The sequence below is a fragment of the Ovis canadensis genome, chromosome 3 (genome assembly GCF_042477335.2).
Source record: "Ovis canadensis isolate MfBH-ARS-UI-01 breed Bighorn chromosome 3, ARS-UI_OviCan_v2, whole genome shotgun sequence".
Classification (NCBI taxonomy): Eukaryota; Metazoa; Chordata; class Mammalia; order Artiodactyla; family Bovidae; genus Ovis; species Ovis canadensis.
In genome coordinates this window covers 179794136-179813569 of record NC_091247.1, presented here as the reverse complement: position 1 = coordinate 179813569, position 19434 = coordinate 179794136, and the positions used below count along the sequence as shown (strand labels likewise).

The following is a 19434-nucleotide window of genomic DNA, read 5'->3' as shown; positions in this document are numbered from 1 at the left end:
GAGTCAGTTCTTTGCATCAGGTGGCCAAAGTATTGAAGTTTCAGCTTCAGCATCAGTCCTTCCAATGAATATTCAGGACTGATTTCCTTTAGGATTGAAAGCTTGCACTATGTGTCTCTAGATTAAGATCTTCAGAGAGAGAATCTCATCACTGACTAGCCAATCAGGAGCCTACTCTGAGGTTGAAGGTCAGAGTTAACTTTGAGAAGGGCGTTAAAAGCTTTCTTTTGGTTGGGTTGCAAAATAGGATTAAGTCATTTTTTGTAATCCCTTTTCATTTTGGTTATTTCTTAGGTAACATTATTATATCCCTAAATCAACTATAATGATATTTTTTTGTTGTTAGAACTACAAATATAACATCAACATACTTTTACATGTGAAATAAATACCATGTACATTATTTAGGATATTTATCAAGTAATTTCATGGCAAACATTATCATTGTTTCTTCATATTTTAATAGCAAGATGCATACTGTATTAAGTTGGAGATAAAGTAACATATATTATTTAATATATTTAAAATATAATGTCATATACTTTACCTTTGTTGTGCTGATATATGTAAAGGGTGGTAGCAATTTAATTCTGAGACTTCAGTATAAGTAATGGAAGCCATTACTTTAATAAATTTTTCTTTTGAAGAATTGCAGAGACATTGAAGGCATTTGAAGGGCTTCCCTGGTAGTTCAGTTGGTAATGAATCTGCCTGCAATGCAGGAGACCCTAGTTCGATTCCTGGGTTGGGAAGATTCGCTGGAGAAGGGATAGGCTGCCCCCTCCAGTATTCTTGGGCTTCCCTTGTGGCTCAGCTGGTAAAGAATCCTCCTGCAATGTGGGAGACCTAGATTCGATCCGTGGGTTGGGAAGATCTCCTGGAGAATGGAAAGGCTACTCACTCCAGTATTCTTGCCTGGAGAATTCCATGAACTGTACAGTCCATGGAGTCGCAAAGAGTCAGACATGACTGAACAACTTTCACTTTGAAGACATTATATGGGTATTAATTACATAAAGTATGCAAAAATAAATACTTTTAACCAAAATGGGCCACCAAAAAAAGCTGTATGCTACATTTCTGCAGCCAAAGCAGTTGCATGGCACAAACCAGTTATGTGTTAAGCCCACAGACTATAATGTCAGTACCTCGGGGTTCATTTAAGAACATGTGTATTTTATACCTGCAACTATGAGGTATTAAGAGAGTTATCCTGACTTTTAAAAATAATTTTGTTTTTCCAGATCCAGTCCCTGTGTGGAGCTTCTAAACATCTTCTATTAGTGGAAGTGCTGTTTTCTGCACAATGACGTCAACATCTTAATTTACACCAGCGTTCATGTGGTTCTGATTCATCTGCTCTGGTTCACGAAGCTTGAGATCTAAGGCAAACAGGGTCTTTTGCAATGACAATATGACTAATAGTAAAGGAAGATCTATTATTAATAAATCAAGTGGTGGTCGAAGCAGTGGAGGAGGTTTTGTGGACTGGACTTTAAGTTTAAATACAATTCAGTCTGATAAGTTTTTAAACTTACTGCTGAGTATGGTTCCAGTAATATACCAGAAAAACCAGGAAGACAGGCACAAAAAAGGAAATAACATTTGGCAAGATGGGTTATCAACTGCAGCACAGACTTTCAGTAATAGATCTGAACAGCACATGGAATATCACAATTTCTCGGAGCAGTCTTTTCATGGCAACAGTGGGCACACGCCATCAAGCTGTAGCCAAAAGTATGATGACTATGCCAACTACAATTACTGTGATGGAAGGGAGGCTTCAGAAACTACAGCCATGTTGCAAGATAATGATGTATCTAGTGATGGTGATGAAGATGTCATTGTGGAGACAAGCCAGAAATTACCAAAGGAATCCAGTGGTGTCATGGCACTGCAGATACTTGTGCCATTTTTGTTAGCTGGCTTTGGAACAGTCTCAGCTGGCATGGTTTTGGATATAGTCCAGGTGGGTTCTCATCTTTGTTTAACTTCACTGACTTGTTGTTTAAATTGCTTTGTGTCAGGTACTAATCTCAGACATTACATTTAGTTTTAATTTATCCCTTAGTTAAAATGAACTGATGCAGACTCTGGTGGAGAATCTGCTCTTTCTAGGTATCTTTTGTTTGTTTTCTGAAATTCTAAGAGAATTGTCTGATTCTCGCCATAAAGTAATTCTTCATAAAATATTAAATATAGAGTAATCCCAAATAGGGTAAGTCAGCTAAATGAATAATTCAATATATTTAAATATATCCTATTTTTTTAAAATAATATATGTTCATTAAAATGAACTCAAACAATGCAGAGTATTAAGTAAATGATAAAAAGTCCTGTCCTCATCTCCAAATGAAAATTCTCTTCCCCTCCAGAGGTTACCATTGTTAAGAGTTTGCTGTATATACTTGCAGATGATTTTTCTGTGCTTATATACAAGCATACGTGCAGAGGTTTTTTTTTTAAAATAAAAATTAAATTCTGTGTGTTTCTTTCTCAGTTTATTTTCACTACTTATTAATATATCTTGGACATATTTCTAAATTAGTAAAAAGGATATTTAGCATTTTAAAAACAGTGCTTGATATTTTCATTGTATATATATAATATATGGTATATATAATATATATATTTATATGGTATATGTATATATAATATATATGTGTGTATATATATATAATATATATGGTGTGTGTGTATATATATATATATATACACACATATATATATACATACACACCAAAATTTACTTATTCATTCTCCTATGCTGGTGCTATAACAAATATCCTTACAAATTTATTTTTATACACTCATACTAATTTTTTCATAAGATAGTATTTTTTTTTCATAAGATAGATTTTTAAAATGGGATTGTTGGGTATTAGAGCAGGTGTGTGTGTTTAAAATTTGTAGTCCTTCCAGAAATATGTAAATACTTTTATTTTTCCATACCCTTATCAACATTTGATGTTCTTGATCTTTTTCATTTTTGCCAGTTGATAGGAAAGTGTTATCCTATTTTAATTAACATTAATTACTATTAATGTTTTAGCCTTTTTTCATATGTTTATTGGCCATTCTTACCTTTTCTGTGAATGTTTCTTATATGAATTACTTTTTTGTATCTTATCCATTTTTTTAAGGTTTTTTTTTCTTTTTAATTTATATTTTATTGAAGGATAATTGCTTTGCAGAATTTTATTGTCTTCTGACAAGCCTCAACATGAATCAGCCATAGGTATACATATATCCCCTTCCTTTTGAACCTCCCTCCCATCTCCCTCCCCATCCTACCCCTCTCGGTTGATACAGAGCCCCTGTTTGAGTTTCCTGAGCCATACCGCAAATTCCCATTGGCTATCTATTTTACATATGGTAATATAAGTTTCCATGTTACTCTTTCCATACATTTCACCCTCTCCTCCCCTCTCCCCATGTCCATAAGTCTTTTCTCTATGTCTGTTTCTCCATTGCTACCCTGTGAATAAATTCTTCATTTTTCTAGATTCTGTATATGTGTGTTAGAATACAATATTTATCTTTCTCTTTCTGACTCACTTCACTCTGTATAATAGGTTCTAGGTTCATTCACCTCATCAGAACTGACTCAAATGAGTTCCTTTTTATGCTGAGTAATATTCCATCGTATATATGTACCACAGCTTCTTTATCCAGTCGTCTGTCGATGGACATCTAGGTTGCTTCCATGTTTTGGCTATTGTAAATAGTGCTACAATGAACAATGGGATACATGTGTCTTTTTCAGGTTTGGTCTCCTTAGGGTATATGCCTAGGAGTGGGATTGCTGAGTCATATGGTGGTTTTATTCCTAGTTTTCTAAGGAATCTCCATACCATCTTCCATAGTGGCTGTATCAGTTTACATTCCCACCAACAGTGCAAGAGCGTTCCCTTTTCTCCATACCCTCTCTAGCGTTTTTTGTTTGTCGACTTTTTGATGATGGCCATTCTGGCCCATGTGAGGTGATATCTCATTGTGCTTTTGATTTGCATTTCTCTAATAATGAGTGCGGAGAAGGCAATGGCACCCCACTCCAGTACTCTTGCCTGGAAAATCCCATGGGTGGAGGAGCCTGGTGGGCTGCAGTCCATGGGGTCACTGAGAGTTGGACACGACTCAGTGACTTCACTTTCACTTTTCACTTTCATGCATTGGAGAAGGAAATGACAACCCACTCCAGTGTTCTTCCCTGGAGAATCCCAGGGACTGGGGAGCCTGGTGGGCTGCCGTCTCTGGGGTCGCACATAGTCGGACACGACTGAAGTGACGCAGCAGCAGTAGCAGCAGCAGCAGCAATAATGAGTGATGTTGAGCATCTTTTCATGTGTTTGTTAGCCATCTGTATGTCTTCTTTGGAGAAATGTCTGTTTAGGTCTTTTTCCCATTTTTTGATTGGGTTGTTTGTGTTTCTGGCATTGAGTTGTATAAGCTGCTTGTGTATTTTGGAAATTAATCCTTTATCAGTTGTTTCATCTGCTATTATTTTCTCCCATTCTAAGAGCTATCTTTTCACCTTGCTTATAATTTCCTTTGCTGTGAAAAAGCTTTTAAGTTTAATCAGGCCCCAGTTGTTTACTTTTGTTTCTATTTCTGTTACTCTAGGAGGTGGGCCATAGAGGATCTTGCTTTGATTTATGTCATCGAGTGTTCTGTCTGTGTTTTCCTCTAAGAGTTGTATAGTTTTTGGTCTTACATTTAGGTCTTTAATCCATTTTGAATTCATCTTTGTGTATGGTATGGTGTTAGGAAGTGTTCTAATTTCATTCTTTTACTTGTAGCTGCCCGTTTTCCAAGCACCATTTATTAAAGAGGCTGTCTTTGCCCCATTGTATATTCTTGCCTCCTTTGTCAAGAATAAGGTACCCATAGGTGCATGGGTTTATTTCTGGGCTTTCTATATTGTTCCATTGGTCTATATTTCTGTTTTTGTGCCATTACCATTCTGGCTTGATGACTGTAGCTTTGTAGTATAATCTGAAGTCAAGAAGCTTGACTCAAATGCGTTCTGAAGATTGCTTTGGCTATTTGGGGTCTTTTGTGTTTCCATATGAATTGTGAAATTTTTTGTTCTAGTTCTGTGAAAAATGTCATTGGTAATTTGATAAGGATCACATTGAATCTGTAGATTGCATTTGGTAGTGTAGTCATTTTCACAATATTGATTCTTCCTACCCAGGAACATGGAATATCTCACCATCTGTTTATGTCATCTTTGATTTCTTTCATCAGTGTCTTATAATTTTCTGTGTACAGTTCTGTTGTCTCCTTAGGTAAGTTTATTCCTAGATATTTAATTTTTTTGTTGCAATGGTAAATGGGATTGATTCTCTAATTTCTCTTCCTGATTTTTCATTGTTAGTATATAGAAATCCAAGTGATTTCTGTGTATTGATTTTGTATCCTGCAACTCTGCTAAATTCACTGATTAGCTCTGGTAATTTTCTGATACTATCTTTAGGGTTTTCTATGTACAGCATCATATCATCTGCAAACAGTGAGAGCTTTACTTCTTCTTTTCCAATCTGGATTCCTTTTATTTCTTTTTCTTCTCTGATTGCTGTGGCCAGGACTATGTTGAATAATAGTGGTGAAAGTGGACATCCTTGTCTTGTTTCTGATCTTAGGGGGGGAATGCTTTCAGTTTTTCACCATTAAGCATAATGTTTGCTGTAGGCTTATCTTATATGGCCTTTACTATGTTGAGATAGGTTCCTTCTATGCCCATAGAGTTTTAATCATAAATGGGTGCTGAATTTTGTCAAAGGCTTTTTCTGCATTTATTGAGATTATCATATGGTTTTTATCTTTCAATTTGTTAATATGGTGTATCACATTGATTGATTTGCATATATTGAAGAATCCTTGCATTCCTGGAATAAGCCCAACTTGATCATTGCGTATGAGCTTTTTGATGTGTTACTGAATTCTGTTTGCTAAAATTTTGTTGAGAATTTTTGCATCTATGTTCATCAGTGATATTGGCCTGTAGTTTTCTTTTTGAGTGTTGTCTTTGTCTGGTTTTGGTATCAGGGTGATGGTGGCATCATAGAATGAGTTTGGAAGTGTTCCTTCCTCTGCAGTTTTTTGAAAGAGTTTTAAAGGGATAGCCATTAGCTCTTCTCTAAACGTTTGATAGAATTCTCCTGTGAAGCTATCTGGTCCTGGGCTTTTGTTTTTTGGGAAATGTTTGATCACAGCCTCAATATCAGTGCTTGTAATTTGGTTGTTCATAATCTCTTCCTGGTCCAGTCTTGGAAGATTGAACTTTTCCAAGAATCTGCCCATTTCTTCCAGGTTATCCATTTTATTGCCATATAGTTGTTCTTTATAGTCTCTTATAATCCTTTGTATTTCTGCACTGTCTGTTGTAACCTCTCCTTTTTCATTTCTGATTTTGATGATTTGATTCTTCTCTCTTTTTTTCCGTGATGAGTCTGGCTAAAGGTTTGTCAATTTTGTTTATCTTCTCAAAGAACCAGCTTTTATTTTTATTAATCTTTACTATCGTTTCTTTTCTTTTTCATTTATTTCTATTCAGATCTTTATGATTTTTTTTCCTTCTACTAATTTTTTGTTGTTGTTCTTCTTCTTTTTCCAGTTATTCTGGGTGTAAAGTTAGGTTGTCTATTCAATGTTTTTCTTGTTTCTTGAAGTAGGATTGTATTGCTATAAACTTCCTGCTTAGAACTGCTTTTGCTACATCCCATAGGTTTTGAGTTGTCATGTTTTCATTGTCATTTGTTTTTAGAAATTTTTTTATTTCCGATTTGATTTCTTCAGTAACCTTTTGGTTATTTAGAAATGTGTTGTTTAATCTCCATGTATTTGTGTTTCTTACAGTTTTTTTCTTGTAATTAATATCTAGTATCATAGCACTGTGATCAGAGAAGATGCTTGTTATGATTTCAGTTTTCTTAAATTTACTGAGGTTTGATTTGTGACCCAATATATGGTCTATCCTGGAGAATGTTCCATGTGCACTTGAGAAGAAGGTGTATTCTGCTGTATCTGGATGGAATGTCCTGAAGATATCAACGAGGTCATCTCATCTAATGTATTATTGAAGACTTGTGTTTCCTTATTAATTTTCTGTTTTGATGATCTGTCCAATGTTGTGAGTGGGGTGTTAAAGTCTCCTACTATTATTGTGTTACTGTCAGTTTTTCCTTTTATGTCTGTTAGTGTTTGTCTTATGTATTGAGGTGCTCCTATATTGGGTACACAGATATTTACAGTTATGTCTTCCTCTTGGATTGATCCCTTGATCATTATGTGGTGTCCTTCCTTATCTCTTATAATCTACTTTATTTTAAGGTCTATTTTGTCTGGTATGAGGATTGCTACTCCAGCTTTCTTTTGCTTCCAATTTGCATGGAATATATTTTTCCATCCTCTCACTTTCAGTCTATATGTGTCTTTAGGTCTGAAGTGGGTTTCTTGTAGGCAGCAAATATATGGGTCTTGTTTTTGTATTCATTTAGCTTGTCTGTGTCTTTTGGTTGGAGCATTTACTCCATTTACATTCTAAAGTAATTATTGATACATATGTTCCTATTGTCATTTTCTTAATTGTTTGGGGTAGATTTTGTAGATCCTTTTTCTTCTCTTGTATTTCTTGACTGTATATTTGTTGTAAAGCTGGTTTGGTGGTACTCAATTCTCTTAACTTTTGCTTGTCTGAAAAGCTTTTTATTTCTCCGTCAATTTTGAATGAGATTCTTGCCAGGTACAGTAATCTTGGTTGTAGATTTTTCCCTTTCAGTACTTTAAATATATACTGCCGTTCCCTTCTGGCCTGCAGAGTTTCTGCTGAAAGATCAGCTGTTAAAAAAAAAAAAAAAGATCAGCTGTTAAGCATATGGGGTTTCCCTCCTATGTTACTTGTTTTTCCCTGCTGCTTTTAATAGTCTTTCTTTGTGTTTAGTTTTTGTTAGTTTGATTAGTATGTGTCTTGGCATTTTTCTCCTTGGGTTTACCCTGTATGGGACTCTTTGTGCCTCTTGTGCTTGATTTGACTATTTCCTTTTCCATGTTGGGGAAATTTTCAACTATAATCTCTTCAAAAATTTTCTCATGCCCTTTCTTTTTCTCCTCTTCTTCTGGGACCCCTATAATTCAAATGTTGGTGCGTTTGTATTGTCCCAGAGATCTCTGAGACTATCCTCAGTTCTTTTCATTCTTTTTACTTTATTCTGCTTTTCAGAAGTTATTTCCACCATTTTATCTTCCAGCTCACTGATTTGTTCTTCTGCTTCAGATATTCTGCTGTTGATTCCTTTTAGAGTATTTTTAATTTCAGCCATTGTGTTGTCTCTACGTGTTTATTCTTTAATTCTTCTAGGTCTTTGTTAATCGATTCTTGCACATTTTCTTCATTTTGTTTTCAAAATTTCTAATCATCTTTACTATTCTTATAACACATGCTTTTTCAGGTAGTTTGCCTATTTCCTCTTCATTGATTTGGACTTCTGTGTCTCTAGTTTGTTCCTTCATTTATGTAGCATATCTCTGCCTTTTCATTATTTTTTTTTTAAACTTACTGTGTTTGAGGTCTCCTTTTCCCAGGCTTCAAGGTTGAATTCTTTCTTCCTTTTGGTTTCTGCCCTCCTAAGTTTGGTCCAGTGGTTTGTGTTAGCTTTGTATAGGTTGAGATTTGTGCTGAGTTTTTTGTTTGTTTGTTTTGTTTTTCCTCTGATGGGCAAGGCTGAGTCAGGTGGTAATCCTGTCCGATGATGATTGGATTTTTATTTTTGTCTTGTTTGTCATTTAGATGAGGCATCCTGCACAGGGTGCTACTGGTGGTTGGGTGATGCCACGTCTTGTTCAAGTGGTTTCCTTTGTGTGAGTTTTCACAATTTGATACTCCCTAGGGTTAGTTCTCTGGTAGTCTAGGGTCTTGGAGTCAGCTCTCCCACTCCAGTGGCTCAAAGCTTGATCTCTGATCAGGAACGAAGATTCCACGATTGGTTTGTTACGGCATTAAGTGAGATTAAAATAAATATCCCAAACCATGAAACCAAAGATGAACCCCAGACAAATGGCAGTTACAAAATCAGGCAAATAACAACTAAAATAATGGAATATAAACATATACATATACACCCATGAGCAAATTCAAAACAGTCCAACAAAAATAAAGTACAATAGATTGACCCAGCAAACAAAGGAAATCAAAAATTATATTTACCAGTTAAGAACAAAACTAACTAAAGCACAAGTAGAAAACAAAACTAAACCAATGAAAACAAAACTAACAAATATGTTGAAAGGAAAGGAAAGAAAGAAAAGAAAGAAAGAATAGATATGCAAAGTTGAACAGAGGTAGATGAAGAAAATTTATATACATTAAAGATGAACTGCAAGGGGAAAAGAATGTAGGGAAGGCAAACAAAGGAATAAATACAGAAAAAATATAATAGGTTAAAAAAATTAAAATTATAAAAAAGAAAAAATACTGGAAGAAAAAGAAAAAAGGAAAACTTCAGATATCTGCAAAAGCCCAGTGTAAAGGCAGAGGTTTATAATAGCAATAAAAAGTGTGACTGAATATACACATATACATATTCACCCATAAACAAAATCAAACAGTCCAACAAAAATAAAATACAATAGATTGACCCAGCAAACAAAGGAAACCAAAAATTATGTCTACCAGAATAAAACTAACTAAAGCAGGAACTGGAAAACAAAACTAAAGCAAGATGCCAATTGGGGAATGAAGCAATTAAAATAAAACTAACAAATATGTTGAGAGGAAAGAAAGAATAGATATGTAAAGTTAAATAGAGGTAGACAAAAAAGATTTATATACATTAAAGATTAACTGCAAGGGGGAAAGAACAGTAGGAAAAGCAAACAAAGGAATAAATGTAGAAAGATAATAATAGGCTTAAAAATTAAAAATAAAACAAGAGAAAAGAAAAAAAGGAAAACTCCCCAAAAGTGCAGAAGCCCAACGTAGAGGCAGAGGTTTATAACAACAATAAAAAATGTGACTGAGAAAAAAAAGAAAAAAAGCTCAAAAGCTTAATTAGATTTCATAGTGCCAGTAAAATCGACAGCTACAACAGAGGGGGGATAAAGGGAAAAAAGAAAAAAAAAATCCAAAAGAATCTAAAGAACGAGTCAAAACATAAGAATTTAATAAATGTTTTTCTTGAGTCACTGCTGTCAGAGTCCTTTCCCTTACTAGGAGTCTCAGTTCACCTCACCACCCTAGGATGCCCTCCAACACTGTGCTGATTTCTGGACCTGTTATGGGGGCAGCTCAGATTCTATTCTGGACCTACTCTGTGTTCTTGCCTCCAATACCCACAGCTATCAGAATTAGTGTGTTTTCTTTTGTGGGAGCTCTTAATGACCTTTTATATATTCCATAGACACAGAGTCTGCCTAGTTGATTGTGTGGATTTAATCTGTAGCTTGTACAGCTGGTGGGAAGGTTTGGGGTCTTCTTCCTTAGTCACACTGCCCCTGTGTTTCAGTTATGGTTTTATTTCCACCTCTGCATGTGGGTCGTCCCCTGGGGCTTGCTCCTGAGGCTGCCCTGGAAGACTTGGGTTTGCCCCTCGGAGGGCCAGGTGTGGAGGTGGTGCAGCTGCTTGAGTTGCAGGGGTTCTGGCAGCACTAGATACTCAGGGGAGTTGGTGGCTAGGGCAGCAGGAAATATAGTGCTCTAGAAGGGTTCGGCAACCAGTATTGGCCAATATGCTCCAGTATTCTTGCCTGGAGAACTGCCCCCTTTGTCTACGGGGTCGCAGAGTCGGACATGACCAAAGTGACCTTGCGCACATAGATGCAAGACTTTTTCTGCCTGTGTCAGCTCAGCCCCAGCGAGTTGAGTGTGAAGATGGCATGGCTTCTTGGCTTGCAGGGACCCTAGCAGGCGCCAAGTGTGCAGGGACACAGAGTGCCTCAGCCACAGGAGTTATGGCCCTATCAGAGTCTGTTTCTGAGCCTCTCATAGCTGGTGATCAGAGGGCCTCTTTGGCCAGTCTTTCTCTGTAGCTCCGCCCGTTCAGGCACTTGGAGGGCTCCCTTGCCTGGGGTCCTTTTCTGTTGTTCGGTTCATCAGGCACATAGAGGGCCCCCCCTGTGGCTGAGGTCCTACTCTGTAGATCAGCGCGTCAGGCACTTAAAGGGGCACCCTGAACAGGACCCTGTTCTGTAGTTCAGTGCACCAGGCAGATGTTTGATGGGCCAGCCTCTCTATCGTTCAGCTGCTGATGCTGGCATGTGGGGAGAGAGAGGCTGTGGTTATGGCTCCATCCCCTACGCATGACTCAGCAGTATCACCTTGCTTCCATGGCTGCCTGGCTTTCCTCCACAGGCATTTCCCACCACAGTCTCCTCCCTCACATCCCCTCGATCCATCTCTCCACAGTCAACAGCAGCCCTCACCCTGGAATTGCTCCACAATCCCTAAACTCCAGTTCCCAGCTGCTGCCCCTTCCAGGGAATCTACGTCCCTGTCTGGGGTATGTATGGCTGCGGCAAGGACTGTCTGATTCTCATTTCATTTAGGCCGCCACAGATCAGCTGTTTCACTCACAGCCTTAAATGTTTCTCCTCTGACTCACACAATTGCCCCAATGTGGGGACCGGACCCCTGCTTCAGTTCCCCCACCCGCTGAGGGCAGGGCCAGTCGTACTAACACTCCCGTTTCCCTCCTAGTTCTTCATCCTACCGAGTTTTCCCTGCTTCTATACATTCTTTTCCGCTGGTCAGGTACTCCTGTCCGCTCTCAGCTGTTGTTCTGCATGAACTTCTGTGTCTGAAGGTGTGTTCCTGATGTATCTGTGGAGAGAGATGTACTCCACGTCCACCTACTCCTCCGCCATCTCGTTCTTTCTTTTATCCATTTTAAAATGTGTACATTACTTATTTACTTGTAGAAGTTCTTAATGTAGTATTACATAAAGTTACAAAATTACCTGTTATATAATTATCTTTCTAACATAGTACATTGTAAAAAGGTAGCATTCTGTTACTATTGATTTTCATTCATCAGTCAGAAAAAGATTGTGTCCAGGAAAGTGTTAGATACATTATCCTAATGTGCCTTTCTCTTTCACTATTTGCTCTCTAAAGGAAATCTCAGGTCCTTTATGACTCTAAGACACTTTAAAACACATAACATTTTTATCTAAATGGAAAATGTACATTTTATCTAAATAGAAACATAATTTTTATACCATCAGGTGGAAAAAAGATATGAAGAGAACTGTTAAGTGTATTGAATTTTTGAATAGACTGTAATACTAAAGGGGGACCAAACCTATCTGTCCACTTGAAATATGATTGTTTTAAATTATTACCATAGCATCATAACTGCTAAAATGAATGTACTGTTTTGGGTTGGCTTTTTTTCTGACTTTTTGGTGACAGTTATTCTGAAGAAACACTCAATAGTTAGCTCTATATAGTATGACAACATCTGTAGGAAAAATATGTTAATGTATATAGGTTGTTTAGGTAGAATAGTTACATAACTTATTATGTCCCTTCCTCTCGTGTATGCTCACTGATTTCTTGATATTTGAGAGAAGAACATGTGTGTAATTGGGAAACGTTGCCTTTATGATTTATAAAAGTTTTTTCCTTATTCGTTTATTTTTGGCTTGCGCTGGGTCTTCATTGCTGCATGTGGGTTTTTCTGTAGTTGCAGAGAGCAGGGGCTCCTCTCTAGTTGCAGTGCACAGGCTTCTCATTGCAGTAGCTTCTCTTGTTGCAGAGCATGGACTCTGGGGTGCAAGGGCTTCAGCAGTTTCAGGTCCTGGGCTCCAGAGCACAGGCTCAATAGTTGTGGTGCACAGGCTTAGCTGCTCCACAGCATGTGGGACTTTCCCGGGTCAGACATCAAGCCCACGTCTCCTGCACTGGCAGGTGGACTCTTTCCCACGGAGCCGCCATGGAAGCCCTTGCTTTTATGACTTTATGAATTTTAACACTGCTAGCCCTAAGAACTTTATAGTGATAAACTTTGGTGTTAAAAACCATGCAGGTATGGTTTTTAAAAGATTTAATTTGATGAGGTTTTGAAAACTTGTTAGATTGTGAAGTTTAAAATATTATAGAGTGTAAGAAACAGAAATATACAGCTCAGTGAACTTTCATGACAAAAATAACCATATAACGGTCACTTGGGTCAACAAATAGAATCTTACCTGTATTTCATTAGTTTCCATTGGTGCTCCCTTCCAAAAGCTTTTTTCTCCATCACCAAAGATAATCAATAACCTGATATTTCTCAGTACTTTTTTCTCTTTATAAGTGTGTATTATTAAACATAATTGCTTAGGTTTACTTAATTCTTTTTAAAATTTATGCAGTGGAAGTATGGAGTATACCTTTATGTTTGGGTTTTTTTGGTCAACATTATGTAAGTTTTAGAAAACTGTTGGTCGTTTATTTTTATTGCTGTATTGTACTCCAGTGTATAAATACATCACAATTTATCCACTCTACTCTTTTCTTCAGTGCTTTCTACTGTTGATGGACTTTGGGCTGAATGGTGTTTCCAGGCTCTTGGTGTACATATGCATGCGTTTCTCTTGGGTATATAGGTAGAAATGGAATCTCTAGGTCTTAGAATATGCAAGTATTTAAATGTAATGTTTGTCAAATGGTTTTCCAAAGTGGTTGTACCAATTTACAGACAAATGTAGCCGTATATGAGCAGTTCCACTGTCCTATATTATTATTTATACAAGGTATCAGCAGTCTTTTTTAAAATGATTTTGTGGTGTAGTCTCTAAGTTGTGTTCGGCTCTTGCAATGCCATGGACTGTAGCCTGCTGGGCTCCTCTCTCCATGAGATTCTCCAGGCAAGAATACTAGAGTGGGTTGCCATTTCCTTCTCCAGGGGATCCTCCCAACCCAGGAATTGAACCTGGGTCTCCTGCATTGCAGGCAGATTCTTTACCAACTGAGCTACAAAGGAAGCCCAAAATGATTTTAATTTACTCACTCATTTATTGTTGGCTGTTCTTGGTCTTCGTTGCTGGGCTGGCTGTTGCTCTGGCTGCGGTGAGTAGGGGCTCCTCTCTAGTCGTGGCATGTGGGCTTCATGTTGCAGTGGCTTCTCTTGTGGTGCACAGGCTTCAGTGGCTGCAGCACATGGGCTCAGTAGCTGCGGCTCAAGGGCTCTGCAGCGCAGGCTCAGCAGTTGTGATGCACAGGCCTTGTTGCTCCGTGGCCTGTGGCATCTTCCCAGATCAGGGATTGAACCCATGTCTCCTTCATTGTCAGGTGGATTCTTTACCACTGAGCCATCAGGGATGCCCTAGCAGTCATTTTAATTTTAGAAATTCTGGCATATGTGGGGTGGTATCTCATTGAGGTTTTGAGTGGGATTTTCCTGATGATGTCTGCTGATCGTTTGTATATCATTGCTGAAGTTTCTTTGCCCATTTTTGTATATAGTTGTCTTTTTTTAAATTGATTTATAGGAGTTATTTTTACATTATAGATGTAAGCCCTTTAGTGAAAGTGAAAAGTGGAAGTGTTAGTTGCTTAGTCGTGTCTGACTCTTTGTGACTCCATGGACTGTAGCCTACCAGGCTGCTCTGTCCCTGGGGATTCTCCAGGCAAGAATACTGGAGTGGGTAGGCATCCCCTTCTCCAGGGATCTTCCCAACCCAGGGATCAAACCCTACATTGCAGGCAGATTCTTTACTGTCTGGCCACCGGGGACGCCCCAAGCCCTTTAGTTATATGTAATACAAATATTTCCCGCCCCCCTCCCCTCCGTGGCTTGCTTTTTCACTCTCTCAGTGGTATGTTTTGATGAGCAGACGTTCTTAATTTTTATACAGTCCTCTTTCCCCTCTTTTCTATGGTCTGTGCTTTTCGTCTGCTGTTTAAGAAATCTTTCTACACCCCGTGAATTAAGATATTCTCGTATAATACTTCCTCGAAAGGTCCTTGTTTTGTCTTTTACACTTTGACCTTTCCCTCCCTGGAATCCATTCTGTATAGAGTGTGAGGTAGGGGTTCTATTTTTTCCTTTCCACATGGATTTTCATTTGTGTCCTCACTATCGTATAACTGAAATATTTGTTGTGAGTCAAGTGCCCATTTGTGAGTAGGGCTACTTCTGGGCTCTCAATTCTGTGCCTCAGTGTATTTATGTCTCTCGTCATGAAAGCCGCACTGTCATCATTACTCTATAAGTCTTGCTGTCTAGTAGAGAATTTTCTCTCCTTAGTCCTCCAGGAGAGTGCTTTGGTTATTCTTTCCCTTCGCATTTCCATGTATGTTTTAGTGTAAAAACATGTCAGTTTTCAAAAAAAGTTGTTGCAGTTGTGATTCAGACATAATTAGGGGGAGAATTGACTCTGTTGTTCCATGTATGTGGAATAATAGTCCTCCATTTGTTTCGGTCATCTTTAATTCCCCTCATTGATGTTTTACAATTTTTGAACAAAAGTCTTTTACATTTTTAATTAGGTTCATTTCTAGTTATTTGATACTTTTAAATGCTAATGTAAGGGCTTCCTGGATGGCTCAGTGGATAAAGAACCCGCCTGCTAACGCAGGAGACAGAGGAGACACAGATTTGATCCCTGGGTGGGGAAGAGACCCTGGAGGAGGAAATGGCAACTGAGGCCAGTATTCTTGCCTGGAGAATTCCATGGGCAGAGGAATCTGGTGGGCTACAGTCCATGGCCTGACAAGGAGCTGGACATGACTAAGCGACTAACCACATAGCGCAATACTATTCTAAGTGATACAGTTCTAAAAAAATTATTCTCTACTTGTTGCAGGTATGTTCATGTGTTTATAGAGGTAAAAAGTGAGTGCTCTAGGAATTCTGTAGAGGTAACAAAAAGACCTGTAGGAGTATAGAATGTCTGCTTTTACATACTCTCAAGACTTTCCAAAGGAGTAAGCTTTTGTGCCAGTCTAAACTACCTCTTTGTGCTTATGCCTTTAACATCCTTAATATTCATTTTTGGTCCCAGATTAGTAAAATAGCATATAAAGCACCAGTTATAGTACCTGGGAGATAAACGTTCCATAAGTGGTGTAATATTAACAAGCTCAGACTTAAATTGAAGAAAGTGGGGGAAACCACTAGACGATTCAGATACGACCTAAATCAAATCCCTTATGATTATACAGTGGAAGTGAGAAATAGATTTAAGGGACTAGATCTGATAGACAGAGTGCCTGATGAACTATGAACGGAGGTTCGTGACATTGTACAGGAGACAGGGATCAAGACCATCCCCATGGAAAAGAAATGCAAAAAGGTAAAATGGCTGTCTGGGGAGGCCTTACAAATAGCTGTGAAAAGAAGAGAAGTAAAAAGCAAAGGAGAAAAGGAAAGATATAAGCATCTGAATGCAGAATTCCAAAGAATAGCAAGAAGAGATAAGAAAGCCTTCCTCAGTGATCAATGCACGGCAATAGAGGAAAACAACAGAATGGGAAAGACCAGAGATCTCTTCAAGAAAATTAGAGATACCAAGGGAACATCTCATGCAAAGATGGGCTCGATAAAGGACAGAAATGGTATGGACCTAACAGAAGCAGAAAATATTAAGAAGAGGTGGAAAGAATACACAGAAGAACTGTGCAAAAAAGAGCTTCACGACCAAGATAATCACGATGGTGTGATCACTCACCGTGAGCCAGACATCCTGGAATGTGAAGTCAAGTGGGCCTTAGAAAGCATCACTACGAACAAAGCTAGTGGAGGTGATGGAATTCCAGTAGAGCTATTTCAAATCCTGAAAGATGATGCTGTAAAAGTGCTGCACTCAATATGCCAGCAAATTTGGAAAACTCAGCAGTGGCCACAGGACTGGAAAATGTCAGTTTTCATTCCAATCGCAAAGAAAGGCAATGCCAAAGAATGCTCAAACTACCGCACAGTTGTCCTCATCTCACACGCTAGTAAAGTAATGCTCAAAATTCTCCAAGCCAGGCTTCAGCAATATGTGAACCGTGAACTTCCAGATGTTCAAGCTGGTTTTAGAAAAGGCAGAGGAACCAGAGATCAACTTGCCAACATCTGCTGGATCATGGAAAAAGCAAGAGAGTTCCAGAAAAACATCTATTTCTGCTTTATTGACTATGCCAAAGCCTTTGACTGTGTGGATCACAATCAACTGTGGAAAATTCTGAAAGAGCTGGGAATACCAGACCACCTGACCTGCCTCTTGAGAAACCTATATGCAGGTCAGGAAGCAACAGTTAGAACTGGACATGGAACAGCAGACTGGTTCCAAATAGAAAAAGGAGTATGTCAAGGCTGCATATTGTCACCCTGCTTATTTAACTTATATGCAGAGTACATGATGAGAAACGCTGGACTGGAAGAAGCACAAGCTGGAATTAAGATTGCCGGGAGAAATATCAACAACCTCAGATATGCAGATGACACCACCCTTATGGCAGAAAGTGAAGAGGAGCTAAAAAGCCTCTTGATGAAAGTGAAAGAAGGGAGTGAAAAGTTGGCTTTAAGTTCCATATTCAGAAAACGAAGATCATGGCATCTGGTCCCATCGCTTCATGGGAAATAGATGGGGAAACAGTGGAAACAGTGTCAGACTTTATTTTTTGGCTCCAAAATCACTGCAGATGGTGACTGCAGCCATGAAATTAAAAGACACTTAATCCTTGGAAGGAAAGTTATGACCAACCCAGATAGTATATTGAAAAGCAGAGATATTACTTTGCCAACAAAAGTCTGTCTTGTCAAGGCTATGGTTTTTCCTGTGGTCATGTATGGATGTGAGAGTTGGACTGTGAAGAAAGCTGAGCGCCGAAGAATTGATGCTTTTGAGCTGTGTTGTTGGAGAAGACTCTTGAGAGTCCCTTGGACTGCAAGGAGATCCAACCAGTCCATTCTAAAGGAGATCAGTCCTGGGTGTTCTTTGGAAGGACTGATGCTAAAGCTGAAACTCCAGTACTTTGGCCACCTCATGCTAATAGTTGACTCATTGGAAAAGACCCTGATGCTGGGAGGGATTAGGGGCAGGAGGAGAAGGGGATGACAGAGGATGAGATGGCTGGATGGCATCACCGACTCGATGGACGTGAGTTTGAGTGAACTCCAGGAGTTGGTAAAGGACAGGGAGGCCTGGCATGCTGTGATTCATGGGGTTGCAAAGAGTCGGACACAACTGAGCGACTGAACTGAACTGAATTAACAAGTATCATTCTTTGCATGAATGTTCCCTGTCAGGACTCTGCATGAGTTACCTCATTTGATGCCTATAAGGAAGACTCTGAGGTAGGTGATATTATTCTTATTTTATGAAGCTTAGAGATTTACCTAAGCTCACGCAAGTGGTAAGTGGATGGATTAAACCCAAGTTTGTTACTCTAAAACTCATGCTTTCAACTACTATCAGTTCAGTTCAGACTCTCAAGAGTCTTCTCCAACACCACAATTCAAAAGCATCAAATCTTTGGCGCTCAGCATTCTTCACAGTCCAACTCTCACATCCATACATGACCACAGGAGAAACCATAGCCTTGACTCGATGGACCTTAGTCGGCAAAGTAAGGTCTCTGCTTTTGAGTATGCTATCTAGGTTGGTGATATCTTTTCTTCCAAAGAGTAAGTGTCTTTTAATTTCATGGCTGCAGTCACCATCTGCAGTGATTTGGGAGCCCCCAAAAGATAAAGTCTGACACTGTTTCCACTGTTTCCCCATCTATTTCCCATGAAGTGATGGGACCAGATGCCATGATCTTCGTTTTCTGAATGTTGAACTATACCAACTACTTCGTTTTCTGAATGTTGAGCTATTACAACTACTATACCATCTCCTTATTTATAGGGAACATAGCTTATCTTTGGATCAGTTCAGTTCAGTTTAGTTAATCAGTTGTGTCTGACTCTTTGCGACCCCATGGACTGCAGCACACCAGGCTTCCCTGTCCATCACCAACTCCTGGAGCTTGCTCAAACTCATATCCATTGAGTTGGTGATGCCATCCAGCCATCTCATCCTCTGTCGTCCCCTTCTCCTCCTGCCTTTAATCTCTCCCAGCATCAGGGTCTTTTCCAGTGAGTCTGTTCAGATATATATCTACCTCAGATATAAGTAGATCTGGGGCTTACATTTATGATTAAATTCATGATTACCTTCTCTCTGTCTTTCACTTCAACTTTTCTTTGTGGCCCTTATTCACTCCTATTGCAGGTGGCTGCTGACAGTTGTGAGGTCATATCCTTTTAGTTTGTTTTACAGAAGGAAAGAATGCGTTAGCCTTCTGTAAGTTTGCAAATTCTAGGGCAAAGCTCAGTAGTAGGCTTGTCTGGTCACATGCTTACCCCCAGGATTAGTGGGTGATGATTAGCCCATTTAAATTTACATTTTTATCCCTGGAACAGAGGGTCATTCGGATCAGTAATTTTACCAGAACTACATACAAAGAAAGGAATGTAACTG

The 19434-nt window shown here is 38.7% G+C and overlaps 1 protein-coding gene across 4 annotated transcripts in view; it reads left to right on the top strand.

Annotated features, from left to right (window-relative positions):
* The window catches only part of SLC41A2 (solute carrier family 41 member 2), a 148530-nt gene that overhangs the window by 27596 nt on the left and 101500 nt on the right, over positions 1 to 19434 (top strand). For all 4 annotated transcript variants that reach the window (XM_069585215.1, XM_069585216.1, XM_069585218.1 and 1 more), the window contains one exon: positions 1245 to 1969. In XM_069585215.1, coding sequence (XP_069441316.1) covers positions 1415 to 1969 — 555 coding nt within the window. In that variant the 5' untranslated portion in view covers positions 1245 to 1414. The remainder of the gene's footprint in view (positions 1 to 1244; positions 1970 to 19434) is intronic.